The sequence below is a fragment of the Toxorhynchites rutilus genome, chromosome 2 (assembly GCF_029784135.1).
Source record: "Toxorhynchites rutilus septentrionalis strain SRP chromosome 2, ASM2978413v1, whole genome shotgun sequence".
In the NCBI taxonomy this organism is placed as follows: domain Eukaryota; kingdom Metazoa; phylum Arthropoda; class Insecta; order Diptera; family Culicidae; genus Toxorhynchites; species Toxorhynchites rutilus.
The window spans coordinates 33,702,010-33,718,384 of NC_073745.1; the positions used below are offsets into that span (position 1 = coordinate 33,702,010).

The following is a 16,375-nucleotide window of genomic DNA, read 5'->3' on the forward strand; positions in this document are numbered from 1 at the left end:
CCTTTGGATGAGTCTGCCGATTTGTCTCTATCCTGTGAGTGTGTACCGCTAGAGTATAAAACACGCGGACCCCAAAAAATATCTTATCCTAGAGGCGAATGAACTGAAAAGTTTAAACCCTCTTAAAGCCAAAAAGAAGAAGAAGAAGAAAATATCTTATTTTCTTTCAAACCGTAAACCCGTGTGGTTGTACGGCATCGTTTAACATCGCATCGCATCACATCATAAAAAGAAAACAAGCAGCAACGTGGACGTGTGGACGTAACAAAGGAGGACAAGTTAAGGGAAAGGCAATGTCTCACTCGAACCGTGCAGGTCTCCAGTTCCCTGTTGGTCGCATTTACTGAATGCTCCGCAAGGGTAACTAGGCCGAGCGGATTGGCGCCGGAGCACCAGTATACCTAACAGCGATTATAGAGTTTCGGCCGTCGGAGTGCTCGAGTTGGCTTGCAAAGCTGCTCATGACAATCAGAAAACACGCATCAAGAACAGAGCAGCTTCGGTTCGGCGCTCATCAAGGCAACAACTAGTTTCAGCGAGTGGCAAACGCAATCGCAAAACGGCAGCAGGTAGAAGAAAGAAAAAGTTTGTTTATACAGACTACTTTGGTGGCAAAACCAGCCACCGTAAAACACGGCGCTTTTCAGGGCCATTAAACCTTTCAAAGAAGAGTTATTAAAAGTTTTTCACAATACCAATGCATTCTAAAGTGACATAATATGACATATAATATAAACTGATTTTTTTTATGCTTGTTCTTGAACTTATTGGTGGTTGGGGTCTTTTAAATTGATCATTCAGTTTTCACAAACCCATGTATGGTGTCCGAATAAAAAGTGGCTTCAAATTACAACACATTGTATGCAGGATGGCATTAACGAATTTTCTCGGTAGCAAGAACTGCTTTCTTTGGTTGGTAACTGATGTTGAAAATTTACTGACGTTACATCTGCATTGCATAGAAAAATAACACGATGAGCTATGTATTTCCTGCTGCTCTGTTTTTATTTTGAAGAACTTTAATCCGAAGGTCATCCGTCCCTGTATTTACTGTTGGTTTTTCAGAACGCTTATAGCTCGTTCATTTCTCGACAGATCGTAGGGTTCGTCTCCAAAAACTCAGTTCTTTTTCATTTTTATTTACTTTGTTTGCGGAGACTACAAATCTTACAATTCATTCGTCTCCGAAACCACAGCTTAAGGTACGGTAATGTGCTTAATAGTGAAATATATGATAGTGAACAAGCTGATGACCGCCTATGCGTTCCCTATCACAGCCATCATTTTGATTGTACGATATGTGTATACGCCGAAAGATGCTCGACGTTGAACATTTAATAAGTACAAAGCCTTCAGAAAAAAATCAAGAATCAAGTTTGTAAAAAAAAGCAAAAACACAACACCAAAGGTTCTTTTCAGAACCCCCAACATGTTCATAAAGAGTAAACAGTAAACTAATCCATTTTTCAGGTGGATAGGTAGGTATTCACCTAGGAGAAGAAAATAAAACAATATATTTAAAACATATATTTAGCAAAAGCTGTCCCCTTTGTATAGTCCTACGTCACTCCGGTTATGTCACCGACATTACCCACCCGTCTTTTTTTGCGCAGGTTTTTTTAACGCGGATATTCCAATTTACGCGGTTTTTTTAATGCGGATTTTCCAATTAACGCGGTTTTTTTTACGCGGTTTTTTTTACGAGGTACGTATCCCCCGCGTAAAAAAACCTGGGTGTAGTACTGAATCTCTAAATCCCAAAAGTTTTTTTTTCAAAATTTCAATATTTTTTTAGTACTTCAATTTTTGATAAAATTTTTTTTATAATTTTCCTTGATACACCGTAGTAAGATACACATTCAGTATTTTTTTTCAAATTTTTATCTCGAAGCTTTTGAGGATGGCATGAAATAAACGAAAAAGTACGTTTTTCACTATAGATCCTACGTCAATATATAGGGGTTCAAATAAACCGCCAAAATTTCTTATTTAATATCCTATACAATATTTGCCATACAGCGGGTGATTTGGTTTGGGGGCACTTCTTACTCCCTTACCCATCCAGGCCCTTTAATCGCTGGAGGTATGACAATGATTTTACTTTTCCCAAATTGAGAAATACTGTTACAACAATTCTGGTTCTGCTGCATCTGTCAGCTGATATAGTTCGTGACTCATAGAATCGCGAAATCTCCAATATTTCACATATATGAACACGCTACCTCGGATGTTATCCATGAGCAATATAATAAGCCACAACAAACCGGGCTCAGCAATATTTGCAATCTACACGGTTACATTCACGTTACTGCACGAATAAAAAAGGCCGACCGTTTCTGCTGCTAGTGACCATTGTACTCAGGATCATCGAGTCTAGAGAGTGATAGTTATTTCGTGGGTTTTTACTGGAACTTTTCAACGCAGCATGGCTCGTTTGGTGAGGGATCTCAAGGGAAACTTTGCACAACGATTTGCTATGAAAAACACAATGAACAAAATCGAAATGGAAAGGCACAATTACAAATTCACTTTTTATCGTCGCAAACATATTCCAGAAATTTCAATTGTTTTGAATTGTTTCATTTTAACTGAACACAAAATCCTAAACTGGTTTGATGGAAATGTCAGTTGTTGATATTGTTATTCTGTTTGCTGAAAAATTTGAATGTGAAGGGTGATTTTTTGATAATAAAATTCAACCATTTGTCGGTTGTGAGTCTTTCCATTTCTTTAGTTTTGACAATTGGCACGAATCACATGTGAACTGTCAAAAACAGTGCGCTGGAAAACCAAACAGCAAAAACAATCACCTTTTTTTTATCTTCGCTTATTTTTCGTCGGCCTATTTCCGCCACTTTAGTGCCAATCACCGACATCAGGGAGGCGACTCCACCTGTTCCTACCTATCAGACTCAACAACTCATGAGCCGGGCCAACTTCTTTTACTTCCGCTCCGAAGGAAGACGTAACCAGAGATTTTTCGCCTCAGAAAATCCCAACGACGCCAGCTGGGATTGAACCCAGGCCGATCGGATTGTGAGGCTGTTACGCTAACCATACAACCACTGGCGCCGTCAAAACAATCACCTGTTATGTTTTGAAAAAGAAAATCCCAGCGTAAACAACGCAGAAATTTATCTAAACATGTTATAAACAACATCACTATATGCGACCTCAAACATATCGGCTGGAAGATGAAAAACATTGCGCCGGTGTCAGTTCGAATTTTCTGCCTCACAAGCCACCGCTGCAGCCGGGTAAGGATACGGGGGAAGCGCATAAGCGCTTCATTCCATATAAAATGGCACGCAAAACGATCACAAGCGTTCACTCGTGACTATTCGACGTTGTACCAAGCGTTTCCAGAATTTCAGTGTGTCCCAGAATGAATCTGTTCGCGACCAGCCACCACGGGTTGATGCTCACCGTTGTGAGTGTAGTGTTTATTCTCTGCAGCGCTCCGCATCCAACCGACGCTCAGCGGCATAGGCTTTGTGGAAATGCTCTGAGGCAGAGTTTACAAATGCTATGCCTGGAATATCCTTCCTATCACCAACGAGCCACAAGTAGAATGAACCAGTAGCAAACGTTCTGTTTCCATCCATATGATTTATTTTTTGGTATTTTCCAGGATCTGAAAGCGATGTGACCGATGTGGACAGAGATTGGCCCCAGCTCGACCAGAGTGATGTGGATAAATTCAATTTCATCGAGCAACTCAAACGGAAGCCCAACTGGATGAATATACTTTTCGCGAAGCATCGAGTCTCGGTGGATGGGGATCTCGATGATAATACCGAATGGGAGAATATTATTCCGAACCGTTTCATGCCGGTCAAACGTGGCATTGTGGATGAATGCTGCTATCAGTCCTGTACGATCGAGCAAATGAAAGCTTACTGTCTTAAGGTTGCGCGGAAATAATCAATGACAATGGATTCACCTTGATGCAAAAATATAGACGCTTATCCATATATAGAACGAATATTTTGTTGTTTTGATGTTGCATGACAAGAAAACCAAAATAGACAATTAGACGAGGATATGAGTTTTCATTTATGGATTTTATTGATTTTTCACTGTACAACCATCAGCTCGGAGATGGAAAAACTGTTATATAAGCTTCTACATGCAGTAGCTATAGTCGAAGTACTTATATTAGTAAAAAATCATATTTAGCATTGTTTCCAACTTTTCTCGACATTTAATTTTTTAAATTGCTCTGAATTGATGAGCGTGATTGAGTAAAAAGTGGTTAGATCTGTGCCTAGAGGTACGGACGGAAACTTGAAGTAGGACTTTGAGGATAATTGCTTTTGAATTAAGTTTTTGTACATGTTCACTCCAAAACTCCGAATGGTGGCCCTAGAAAAACCTCTTGTTATATGAACTGAACAGAACTTCAAACAAGTTGTACGAAAAATTAGATAAATATGTCAACATTAACACGAACAACTCAACATTCTCTGGTTTTATTGTATCGATGTTCATAAATGTACATAAGACTCCTTATTGATAGAATTCGAATCTCTCTCGATGGGACGAAAATTCGGACGATTTGGTGGATTGATTATTTTTTCAATGAAATCGATCTTGTTTTCCTTATACCGTTTGACGACATCCCAGCTGTAATGGCAGCTTGCCATGTCAGGCCAGAACTTCACTGGACCTTTGTGTGATCGATTGAATGGCAAAATCCTGTTCTGAAGACACTCCTCCTTGTAAACTTTTCCATTCATTTTTGTCCCAGTGATGAAAACCTTTGTCTTTTCTCCACAACTATGGATCCCTTACAAAATTACTTACTTACTTACGTGCAAATTTATCTGCGTAAACAAATTTGAACCTATTCGCAATACCCGTTTTACGCTTTTTTCCTTTATTTATTTAATTAGGCTCAAGTGGAAAAAGAGCCACCATCAAGCAATACACTTTAAAACTATTTAAATATATTATAACTACATAATCATTAACTTAAGACGCTTTACGCTTGGCAAGGTAAAATTTGTTACCGACTGTTTGTCCGAAATCCATTTTTACGTATATTTCATAGTTCATCCTTTGTACTTGGTCAACACTTGCTCGTACAGCTTCCTTGCACGGGTTTTAGCAACCAGGTATGTACGTCCTGTTGGGGTGTTTGCTGACATGATACGACCGCAAGCCATAGAACCACTATATCGGCTTAGCATGGAGTGGATGTATATTTATCTTACTATTGGCTGGTTTGACTTGGGTTTGAATTTATGTAGGTCTATGATACTCAGACATAAGTTTGAGAACGAATTTATAAATGACGGCATCTTATCCTCTTAAAAGAAATAACAGGCAAACCTTTTTTTGTTCGGGGGATAGGGACCGCATAAAAAAAGTTTCCCCAAGAAAGTGTTTTTGTCCAAATCCCGACACAAAATATACCGTTTTGAACACAATTAAAGATTGTAGCTGCATGAAACTTCTGATATTTCGATTTGGTTATAGTGGACAGACATGAAAAACATAAATGACTACAATTAATATGTCTTTCACACGAGCATGGCCCATGGCCTTCTTTTTCTTTTTTCTTTTTTTTTCTTCTTTATACAGTGGTAGACATTCGTTTAGTCGCACCCTATTTTTCCTCAATATTTTTAAAAATGAGTCAATTCTTTGTACAGTTCTGCTCATAAAAGACGATTATTTTTTATTTTCATCGAATTCATTCTAAAAAACAGTATAAATTCACTTTTTGTTTTCTAAGTAATTCAAATATGTGGAATCAGGGTGGACATTCGTGTAGCCTAATCCTAAAATTTCAATAAAAGAAAATTTGTGCGGCAAATTTCGAGTCCAATCGGTAGCTAATATTTAGTATGTCCATCTCCATTTCGGATCACTTTGAAAACTCGATTTGGCATCGAGTCAGACAGCTTTGAAAGTGTTGGTAGCGTTATTCTCAATATGGCCAATCAAAACGTAATCTAGTTTCCTCCAGTAATTGAAGATACTTTTCGGAGTTCATTCGGGTGAAAATGAAACAAATGAGAAGCTTGCTGTGATAGGAAACGGCTCCCCACACTGTCAAACTTCCGCCCCCAAAGTTTCGCTTCGATCTCACGACATGCCGTTGACTTAAATTGTACCAATAGCAACTGTAACAGTCCGGACCATCCAAATTGAACTGTTTCGCCTGAAACTACAACATTTTTTCATTCTAGTTTCCATTCTCCATGTATTGCCGGGCGAAAATTAGATGGTTCTGCTTATGGGTGGCGGTCAGTTTCGGCTTCCCTTGAGGTTTCTTCCAAATGATGTTTGGTAACTCATTCAAGATGCACGCAATATGCCTCTTCGTTACTGGAACAACCGATTCTGCCTTAATGTATGAGCAGGACATCGGTCCTGGTTGCTTCGTGTCTTATTCGAATTTAAGACGCAAAGAAACTTTGGTGTTCCCATTTGTTGGTCGTTATATCCCATATTTCTGGCACTATTCAAAGAAATTCCGTACCACTTTTTCAGATATATCAATTTTTGTTACGATCGAGCGATTAGAAAACTTTTGTTCACTGAATATCTTTATTCTTTTCCACCCCTCTTCTGTCAATAGAATATCTTTCGCCATTCCTTTAAATTCTACGTAAATCACTAATCTGACCAACTTCTTACGTTGCACATCTAATATTTATCTTGTAAATTGAACATTTTTTCAAAAAACACAGATAAAGGCTTGGTGATTATGCGAAAACTCGATTTTTATGCCCTGCGGCTAAACGTATGTCTCGGGAGAAAACGACGTTTGAATGTTTATATCCACCGATGCCGCCTTGTGTGTGTGTGATTGTGACGCACGTCCTTTCAATAAAAGTGACTTAAATATACTATCACTACAGCAAATAAGTATTCCGATAAAAAGAACCTTCCTAGTTGCTTTGTAAGTGTTTCAAGGTTTTTTTTTCAAGTGCGGCTAAACGAATGTCTATCACTGTATACCTGGCATACTGCAGAAAAAAAAAGTGCACCCGTGGCCGAGTGGTTAGCGTCTCAAATTATCATGCCGGGTGTTCGGGTTCGATTCCCGTTCTGCTCGGGAATGGCACATCTTTCGCGGTACAGTTGAACAACGATAAAATATGACATCTCACAGAAAATGTATCCTTTCAAACAATCAGACGAAGATGAACACATAATATTTCCTCGTCATTTTCAGTGGATCACTTAAAAAAAACTTTTTTCCGAAAAAAAAGTTAAGCTAGAGAGTCTGAATCTGAGATCAAAATCGTAGAAATTTTCGAAGCGATGATATGTGGTGTAAAAATCTGTATTGTTGCATCAATATAACCTGGAAATCTCCTCGATGTGTTCATTCTTTGACAATTTTTAAATTCAAAACAGTTTTATGAAACCAATACTTTAGCCACACATCCATGCTGTGATAGGATTTTCGTCTTGCGAATAATTAACCTTTGTTGCAAAGCTGGTGAAATTATAGTGGAACTAGTCCGGCTGACGTAAGAAAACATGTTTCACCTCCTTCTTCTCAAAACAGAAACGCATCCGATTCAGCACTAATCTCTCCTGACGTTATCATCCTCATGAATATTCACCAAATTGCTAAGAAGGAGCGCATTGTTTCTCGTGCCCGAATGAAGTTTGCATGGGTGGATATATGAACTGCTTGAGACATCTCCCCATTCCACGCATCATGAACCCGCGTACCTGTTGCTTCAGAATGTGTTTTCCGCGAACATGACATAATATACGCGCGATAATTTATGACTGGCCAATGAAAAGCTCGTATAAATATGGAAGGATTACAACAGCTGAGACACACTCATCCGCCGGTCGTGGAATCTACAGGTTCAAGCAGACACCTAGCTGAGACAAGAAGCACCAAACCACAGTCCAGAGTAGGATCAATTATAGGTAATTTCGTATTGCCCAAGCGAAGAGATTCGATCATTTTTCGTGTTTATCGTAAATGTCAGTCTGTCAAACTTATTTGGTGTGATATTCTCCAGTGAGTAATTGGTGTTTAATGTGGAGTGTATTGAAACTTTTGTAAGTAGAACGCTGCTTGATGCAAAATTCTTATTGAACCCACCCTTACTAAGCATTGATTCTGAGCCATTGTTCTAGACACCAGAAGATTCTGGTGGCCAGGAGACCAAATTTCTATCTTTTTATATTATCAGACCCAGAACCTTTAGTCGAGCAGTCATGCCATTGCAGCGCCAAAGTGTTTTCAGTGTGATCTTCATCGTATGCTGCAGTCTGCTAGTGCTGGTGGTGGCCCTATCAGAAGCTGGCCGCGTTGAGCACAACTCTACGGAAGTATTCCATCGAGTGACTCGAGATCGGCGTCGGTACTGTGGCAAGGCTCTAACCGATGCGCTGGCGCTGGTTTGTAACAGCTATCCATCTCCGTGGAAGAGGAAATTTGGTGAGTTGCAGCTTTTCCAATCACTGCTCGTTCGCTTGGCTGGGAAATAATGGAGACGCGTGATGCTTCAGCGGCTGAATTTTTATCATACCTTCCCCTCGACAGCTCCATTTGTTGGTGAGGACACCGACGACGACTCTTATCGAGAGCAACTAATTGCGGAAATAAGACAAGATCTCGATGAACTAGAACAGCTCTCACCGGAAATGTTTGACGACAAACCTGTACAATATCACCCATTTTATCCCCGATTCGCTCGGATCCCAGTGGGGGGCACAAGGGATTCCCACCGCCGAGTCCGTCGTCAGATCGTTGACAAATGTTGCCGTCAAAGTTGCACCATAAGCACTCTTAAGCAGTACTGTGCTGACTAATGTCTTTAAAAATTACACTGTATGAGATCTAATCCATTGTAACCTTCGAATAAACTAACCGTGGCTTCGCACCGATGACTTTCCCTTTGCGGATTTTACTTAATTCACTGATTTATTTTCAGTTAGCCTTCCGTAATCGATTCGTTTACATATTTCAGCACAATGAACTCATCCAGCCAGCTCAACCGAGGACTTTCGATAATGCAGTTGGTTCTCGTACTGCTGATGGCGAGTTCGGTGGCGGCGAATCAACGTTTCTGTGGAAAGCAGCTGGTGATGATCCTATCGATGTTGTGCGATGAGTATCCGGATCTGCACAATAGCAGTAAAAAATCTAGTAAGCCCTACACATAATAATATGTAACAGATTTAACAGTTTCTGAATTCTACAGTGATCGATTTAGGCAAGATGGATTACGCGAATGACGATTGGATGAACATGATCGGTCAGGATCAGGATGTTCCGGCAGTTGGCTCTGATTTGATACTTCCAGCTGCCCACACGGAGCAACAGAAGATCCCCCTCTGGGTGAGTATGATGTATCCCCAGGATTATCCGTTCCGTGCGGCGGCAGTCGGACGCAACGATCTGATTCCGACTCGATTCCGGAAGAACTTTCGCGGTATCGTTGACGAGTGCTGCCTGCGACCGTGCGGATACAATCAGCTGATCAAGTACTGCAAAACGGTCGCCTAAGCTGTCTCGCCTAGTGGACTAGTGGGGGTGTTGGATGTGCGAGAAACTTGCGCGAAAAAAACAAAACCAAGCGAATTTATGTGCCTCAGCCAATGTTGGAAGTCATTTAGAATTTAGGATTGTTATTTGTTTTGTGTGGATAAACAGATCTCATACAGAATTAGCTAAACGGTCGTTGTCGAGAATATTCTAATCCATCGTAAAACTTGTTGTAGCGAATTCAATTCTAGGCAAATGTAAAAATTAAACTATTTCGTATTCGTGTGCTAGCAAAGGTAAATAAAAATATTTACATGACGAAAAATTGTTGTTTCAATCAATTCATATTTTTATGTTTTACTGTATTTGTTTAGATAATGTCACCAATTAAAAAAAACCATACATGTTGCGCATGAAACAACAATTCAAACTGATTGTTTTTGCGACACAGGCTCTTTCTAAGCATTCAGTAGTCTACTGTTTTTATCTATTTGACGAGCAACAAAGTTCAGAGTTCTTCATCCGTGATAACTATGAAATTCTTCGTGTGATGATTCGTTTGTATATCCTGGAGAATGTTTCGTCATAATGTGTACAATATTCAGCGACCAGACCTGGAATATTTGAACAGCTGTAATTGTTATTACTGTCAAATATATACCGGGAATTTGTGTTTTTAGAGATAATGATTTGTTTCTAAATTTATATTATCGCCTTCAATATTGTTTCGGCACAAGAAATTTTGCTTGCAACACACAATTTTTATTACCAATAGAATTATCCATTTCGAAAATAAATATCACATATCGCAGAGCAAAAAAAAGTTTACTTGTTCTTAAAGACGATGTAAACAAACCGCATGACAGATCGCGTTGGAAATTGGTCGGTGATAAGTCAGACTGGACCATGTGACATTTTTATGATTTCGAGGAAAACGAACTTGATGTTCAGTGCTCTGCAATTTTCAAACCATTTAATATTTTCGTTCGATATTCTGCCGTTCTACGCATAGTTGTTCCATGTTCCAAAATCAGCAACTGAGAGAAACGCAATCAAAGTTTTCTCGCATATTTGTCTACCAAAAGCTTTAAGCATTTCAATTTAGCAATACACCGGGTATGTTATAAGCACTATACTATTGTTTAATGAAATGTGATGAGATCCCCTCACTGAATCAATCTATCTTGATTACGACTTTAAAAATTAATGGTGGGACTGTTATGCCTAGAATATCAACATGGGACAATTGAACTTGATGTTGTTTTTTGATATACTGGGAACAAACAATTTTTTTTTGTTTTTCCGAAAGATTATGCATAGAAGCATAGTTTTATGAAGAAACGACTGATCTGCCACACCTTCGCAGAATATAAATCTAATTGTTATTAGGCATTCGCTAACAAGGTGTACACGTGTTCTGTTCAAGTTTTTCTTATTTGTTTGAAAATTAGTTCGTTCTTCCAAACCAGAAAAGAGTGCATTAGGCTTGCTGAAAGTGTGACATGAAATTCTTGTACTTGAACCGACTTATTCGATATGGATATACGAAAAACAAATGGTGGGACAGTTATGAATAGAATATCAACATGGGACAATTGAGCTTGATGTTGTTTTTTTAATAACTATATGTTTTTTTTTTGTGTTTTTCCGTAAGATTATGCATAAAAACAGCGTTTTATGAAGAAAAGTGAAAATCGTCAACAAGTAACATGGGACAACTATGCGTAGAACGGCAGTATTGTTCTCAGAAATTTTAGCTAACGGGTGTTAAATAAAAAATGAGATTTTTTTCAATACCTTTCAGTAACTCAAATAAAGAGCGTAAAATTTTCTTTCTCCAAGAAAATTGCTCTTTGGGCTCCCTAGAAACAGTAGGCGTGTTTGGTTTTGCGAGTTTGAATTTAGTCAGAGCAAAGATGGCGTCGAAACAGCACGTGTTCCGCGAACGCATTGTACGGTTCTACGAAACGCATTTCCAGCAAGGAATAAAGTTCACGGTGGCACATTTTAAGGAAGAAAATGTACCTGTCAGTACGGTATATTGTATCCTGGGTTCCCTGAACGTAGAGCGGAAGGTCGGAAGTGGTCGTCCGGTGACGATAATGACGAAGCAGAGGAAGACATCGTTAAAGAAGCTGTTTGACAACAAGGACGCAACCAGCCTGCGTGACGCCGGTCGGAAATATGGCTGCTCCCACGTATTGATCCATCGGACCCTCAAGATGGAAGGAATCGTCTGCAGGAAGAAGACGAGGTCGCCGGAGTACACGGAGGAGCAGATTGAGACGGTTAAATCACAGTGTCGGTGGATGACCAAAAAATACCGCGGGACGTCTTTCGTTCTGAACGACGAAAGCTATTTTCCGCTGTCCAAAACGCATATTCCAGGAAATGATAATTACTACTCCAACGACAAGTCATCCACACCGCCTGAAGTGAAATACAAGTTTGAAAAAAAGGTTATGTTGTACATCGCCATTTCCGACCGGGGAATTTCAAAGCCTTGGTTTAAGCCGAGCGGTCTGGCAATCAACCAACAAATCTATCGAGAAGAGTGCCTCGATAAAATCCTGCTGCCGTTCCTGAACGAGCATCACGCGGATGGGAAGTACGTCTTCCCATTACGCCAAGAAGACGCTAGCGTATCTTGAGGAGAAAAAGATACCGTTCGTGCCGAAAAATCGTAACCCAACAAACTTGCCCCAGTGCCGCCCAATAGAGGATTTCTTTGGCTCACACAGTGGCTCACTCAAGAATCCGGAAAATGGACGTAAGTGCCGTACAACGTTCTTGTGAGAGCATCGCGACAAAGTTGCGTCGAACAGCAGACCACGGCCCTTACTCAAACATTCACTGTCATTTTTTTGAAGAAAATACATTATGTTATTAATAAAAAATACTAAAATCGATGAAAAAAAAATTTTTTTTAAATGTGATTGAAAAAATTCTCATTTTTTATTTAACACTCGTTAGAAACATAACGGAGGCGGAAGGTATTAGCAGCGAATTGTGAATTATTCAAAATAAACGCATCAATTTTTTTTTTAATCCCATTTATTTATTTAAGGCTCATTAGCATTTTAGCTGTAACAGAGCCGAATTTTAATCGTGTACATGTCACATGGTTATCATATCTATAATTAGCACATTACACAGTTGCCATTCGCCAGTATTCCTTCTATACCATTATATATGGTACATTCACACAATAGCTATTTAGGCGTAAGGGTATTCTTTCTGTTCTTCCATTATCCAGTTGGACCACCGGACAGCGGAGACAGTTGTTAGATCATTGTTGAGTTATTTATAGAACAGTAGCCCGATGTGTCTGGCAGAGCAGAGCAGTTGTATGGATGAATCGATCTTATTTCGACCGTGGATCGATCTCCATGGCTGATGGTTGTTGCGTGGACGTAGCTATTCTGTAACAACACAAAGATGGTCAATGAGGGCCCTGAGTTTTGAACTCACGATCGATCGCTTACTAAGCGAACGCGCAACCAATGTGGCTACGGAGACCCCCTAAACGCATCGATGTAGTTTGACATTTCGACCCGTTGTTGTGGTGCACTTCGGATACGCATGAGGGCATCTTACCTCATTTATTTAATGCAGTATTCTAGTCTAGAAATTTGAAAAAAATCAAACATTTTGTCCTTAACATTTTTGTAGTTTAGGCATTCATGAATATGCCCTAGAAAGGACTTATCGAAAAACCTATTATTTACCATCTTAAGAACGATTTAATATAATTGCGATTAGAACTCTCGTTATTTCTTTTGGTTTGCCTATTCGTAATTGTTCTTGCTCATTTCATTACAAAGAAAACAGACGTGGCTACGTTGTGGATGTGGAGAAACGTTGAAATATGTAGTAAATATACATGTTTTATTCTGTTGTGCTTAAGATGGGCGTCTTGCCCGATCTTCCCCTATAAGAACCTTCCATTTTTATTTGACGATTTGATAACTTTGCTTCGGTGTGAAGAAAGAAGGAAATGAAATGAAATATGAAATGAAACGAGAATATATGAAGGTGAAGTGATATTCTCCTTATTGCACGTGAAGAGAGAGAAGCACTATTTTCAGCCTGGATAAGTTTGCATGAAATTGTAAGGCGATAGGCTCATTTTTGAGTGACGATGTGTCAATTAAAGAGAAATTGTAAGTCTCTAGTTCCAAGCGACCTTCAGTGTATTTTTTTAAATATTTTATTTACTCATTAACTATACCAAGCATTATCCTTCACTGCACCGGTTTATTAGCGAAACAACTGGGGCAACTACAAAGTGAAATGTTTACCCGAGCTTAAGCTCAACCCAAGGTAGAATTATTATGTCATCATTCTGAAGCTCAATAGAATTTAGAATATTGATTCGGTTTGTTGGTCGTGTAATAAATCGTTCATACTATTGAATCTTATTTTACTTACCGTTAACAACGTATTACTGTGGAAAAATACTTAACCTTTCGCAGGAAGCATTCGATACAAAAAAAAATCTGCACAAAATATCAATCAGATAACGATTAGAACACTGCATCTGTTGTGAGACTCGTGACTCATGGAAATTTCGGCACAAATACAACGCAATAGGTCAAATTCATAAGCAAAAATCGTATTCGAAGATAATTATCATACAATTTTCATTCGGTTATTTTTTCTATACAAAACGATATGATCACATTCGAGATAACTTACAAACTAAGACAGAAAAAATAATAGGCGCAGATGAAAAATGAAGGAGCTTACCAGCATACTGATGATTTGATTGAATTTTGAAAATTGGAAAATGCTGCGGGGTTGATTTTTAGATTTTGGACAGCCTAACAGGAATAAATTTAGAATGATTGAAATGAATGGCAATTCTGAATTCATGCGGTGTGTAGTGACTATAACTTTCGAGATATTTTTCCCACTGCAGCCCGGACGAATGCTGCGTTCCGAGTAGTAATAAATACATAAGATTAAGAGAATAAACTTATTACTTATTGAAAAATTCGTAGTGGTGTTTGCTCATTAGGCTATTTAAAAATATTTATATATGAATATGTATATTCAATAAATACAATTGAATTATTCTCAGTTAAAAAAAGGTAGAATTAAGAAAAAAGAAATCAAAACTAAATTCGTCTAGTAGTTTCCAGGCCGTTGGAACCGATTTTGTTTTTGTTTGTACCATAAAGAAACTGTTATTAAATCGAACTCACGCACCCATTTGTCCATTTTGTGGTGGTCGATGCGCCTGAGATACCCAAACAGCCTACCACCAGGGTGGCTTCCCTTCGTCACCGTGAGTTCTTCTCTGTCACCCCCCATCACGAGTGCGCAGAGGCTCCGGAAGAACCCATTCGTCCTTCCGTCCAAGCCCTATACCGTTGCATACTTATTCGCAGTAGCTTCGCAGCTCGTTGTACGAACAACTTTTCTTACAGCACTCGTCGTAGATGCCGGATCGTCGGACCCGCCGATGAGCGGACGATCGAGAGTATGGGAACCCTTGCTTGTGGTTTTCGGGTTGGGTGGTTTCCTCAAAGTCCACCGAAGGTTGGGGCTCATCAGCGTAATCTGGAAATGAGGAAAGCGGAGTATTTTTGTATTAATTTGTTTATTTTTACAGGCTCAGTTACAAATGTTTAAAGGAGTCAAACTCTCAACTCATTGTTTTGAAACTTGAAAAATTGAAAAATTGGAAACAATGTTACGTAATTCTATGGTGAACAGGATACGGAACCGATTGCTCGTGAAGGAAGAGAAGGATATAAGGATATAAGGCCAATCACATACGAAGATCTTTAGATCTAAGAAAAAATATAGATTTTGGACATGTAAACAACATCTCTCAACGGAACATTGAGCTATCTTCCTCTGGTCCGAAGAGAGTTTTCTAAATTTGATCAGGTGACCAGATTTACCTCGCACGACCAAACAACGTGCTCGATGTCGTGATAACCTCGGCCACAAACGCCGAGATTGCTGTCGGCAAGATGGAAACGGAAGAATGGCGCGTCTAACGAACATGAGTCGGCTGCGAATAAAATCCCGACTCAAGTACAGACTTTTGAACCATGGTCTGAGGCTAACTTTAGGGATAATTGAGTGGAGCCACTCAAATCATCTTCGTTCCATTAAGGCTACCAGTTAGCAATTGTATTCTGACGGACTAATGAGTAAAATACATGAAGCGATTTGACGCTGATGAATGTCGTCTTCAATCGCACCCATCTTTGCTAATGAGTCAGCCCTCTCATTACCCGGAATTGAGCAATTTGAAGGGACCCAGACAAAGGTGATGACATAATAGCTTCTAACTAAGACTATCCAATATTACAGTGTAATAGTGTTCAACAATGTGTGTCGGTGTGTCGTTATGCGACACACCAATTTAGCAATATACACTGAGCAAGGATACTGAAGACTGTGGGAGGTGCTGAAAATTACGTTGAACACTCCAAATCCTGTGGATTCATTTATAGAGGACTCATCAGTAGAGTACATATTACCACAATTGATGCGCCGATACTTTGCTTCTTATTCAGGTAAACAAACACGGTTGGAAATAAACGAAGAAGGATCAACCTGCATGGAGATGAATTCATAGTATGAGCTCATGAATCCAGAGTGAAAATGTTGCTCCATCAGCTGCTCAAAATTTCCGATCACCAATGAATTAATAACCTTACACCGGATGAGGAACCGAAGAGATAATAAATTGAAGCGATCTTTTAGTGGAAGTACGCCTGCCAAAACCTCGAAACTCATGGTATGCGTAGAGGGTATACATCCCAACGCAATACGGACACAAAGATGCTAAATTCACTCGAGTTTAATGAGGTGTGTTTTGGTAGCTGATTGAGAACAGAAACTGCAATACTCCATAACAGAAAAATAGTTGTTCGATACAAC

The 16,375-nt window shown here is 39.3% G+C and overlaps 4 protein-coding genes across 4 annotated transcripts in view; 3 read left to right on the top strand and 1 right to left on the bottom strand.

Moving 5' to 3' along the window:
- The first annotated feature begins 3,340 nt into the window (after positions 1–3,340).
- LOC129765429 (insulin-2-like) lies at positions 3,341–4,460 on the top strand. Its single transcript, XM_055765753.1, has 2 exons — positions 3,341–3,566; positions 3,632–4,460. The coding sequence occupies exons 1-2, from the start codon at positions 3,386–3,388 to the stop codon at positions 3,922–3,924; spliced, it is 474 nt and encodes a 157-aa protein (XP_055621728.1). The 5' UTR covers positions 3,341–3,385; the 3' UTR covers positions 3,925–4,460.
- A 3,309-nt stretch (positions 4,461–7,769) lies between these two features.
- LOC129765428 (LIRP-like) lies at positions 7,770–9,787 on the top strand. The gene is made up of 3 exons (XM_055765752.1): positions 7,770–7,905; positions 8,955–9,133; positions 9,189–9,787. The coding sequence occupies exons 2-3, from the start codon at positions 8,959–8,961 to the stop codon at positions 9,491–9,493; spliced, it is 480 nt and encodes a 159-aa protein (XP_055621727.1). The 5' UTR covers positions 7,770–7,905; positions 8,955–8,958; the 3' UTR covers positions 9,494–9,787.
- LOC129765426 (LIRP-like) lies at positions 7,911–8,940 on the top strand. The gene is made up of 3 exons (XM_055765750.1): positions 7,911–8,040; positions 8,175–8,422; positions 8,528–8,940. The coding sequence occupies exons 1-3, from the start codon at positions 8,018–8,020 to the stop codon at positions 8,794–8,796; spliced, it is 540 nt and encodes a 179-aa protein (XP_055621725.1). The 5' UTR covers positions 7,911–8,017; the 3' UTR covers positions 8,797–8,940.
- A 4,279-nt stretch (positions 9,788–14,066) lies between the features above and the next one.
- The window catches only part of LOC129765430 (bombyxin A-1 homolog), a 47,047-nt gene continuing 44,738 nt past the window's right edge, over positions 14,067–16,375 (bottom strand). The window contains exon 3 of the mRNA XM_055765754.1: positions 14,067–15,037. Coding sequence (XP_055621729.1) covers positions 14,856–15,037 — 182 coding nt within the window. The 3' untranslated portion in view covers positions 14,067–14,855. The remainder of the gene's footprint in view (positions 15,038–16,375) is intronic.

Bases quoted from the DNA above. Each gene is read 5' to 3' on its own strand.
- LOC129765429 (XM_055765753.1), top strand. From the start codon at position 3,386: ATGAATCTGTTCGCGACCAGCCACCACGGGTTGATGCTCACCGTTGTG. The intron at 3,567-3,631 runs GTAGAATGAACC...GGTATTTTCCAG, and splicing joins CTATCACCAACGAGCCACAA to GATCTGAAAGCGATGTGACC.
- LOC129765426 (XM_055765750.1), top strand. From the start codon at position 8,018: ATGTGGAGTGTATTGAAACTTTT. The intron at 8,041-8,174 runs GTAAGTAGAACG...TTATATTATCAG, and splicing joins TGGAGTGTATTGAAACTTTT to ACCCAGAACCTTTAGTCGAG. The intron at 8,423-8,527 runs GTGAGTTGCAGC...TCCCCTCGACAG, and splicing joins TCCGTGGAAGAGGAAATTTG to CTCCATTTGTTGGTGAGGAC.
- LOC129765428 (XM_055765752.1), top strand. From the start codon at position 8,959: ATGAACTCATCCAGCCAGCTCAACCGAGGACTTTCGATAATGCAGTTG. The intron at 9,134-9,188 runs GTAAGCCCTACA...TGAATTCTACAG, and splicing joins CAATAGCAGTAAAAAATCTA to TGATCGATTTAGGCAAGATG.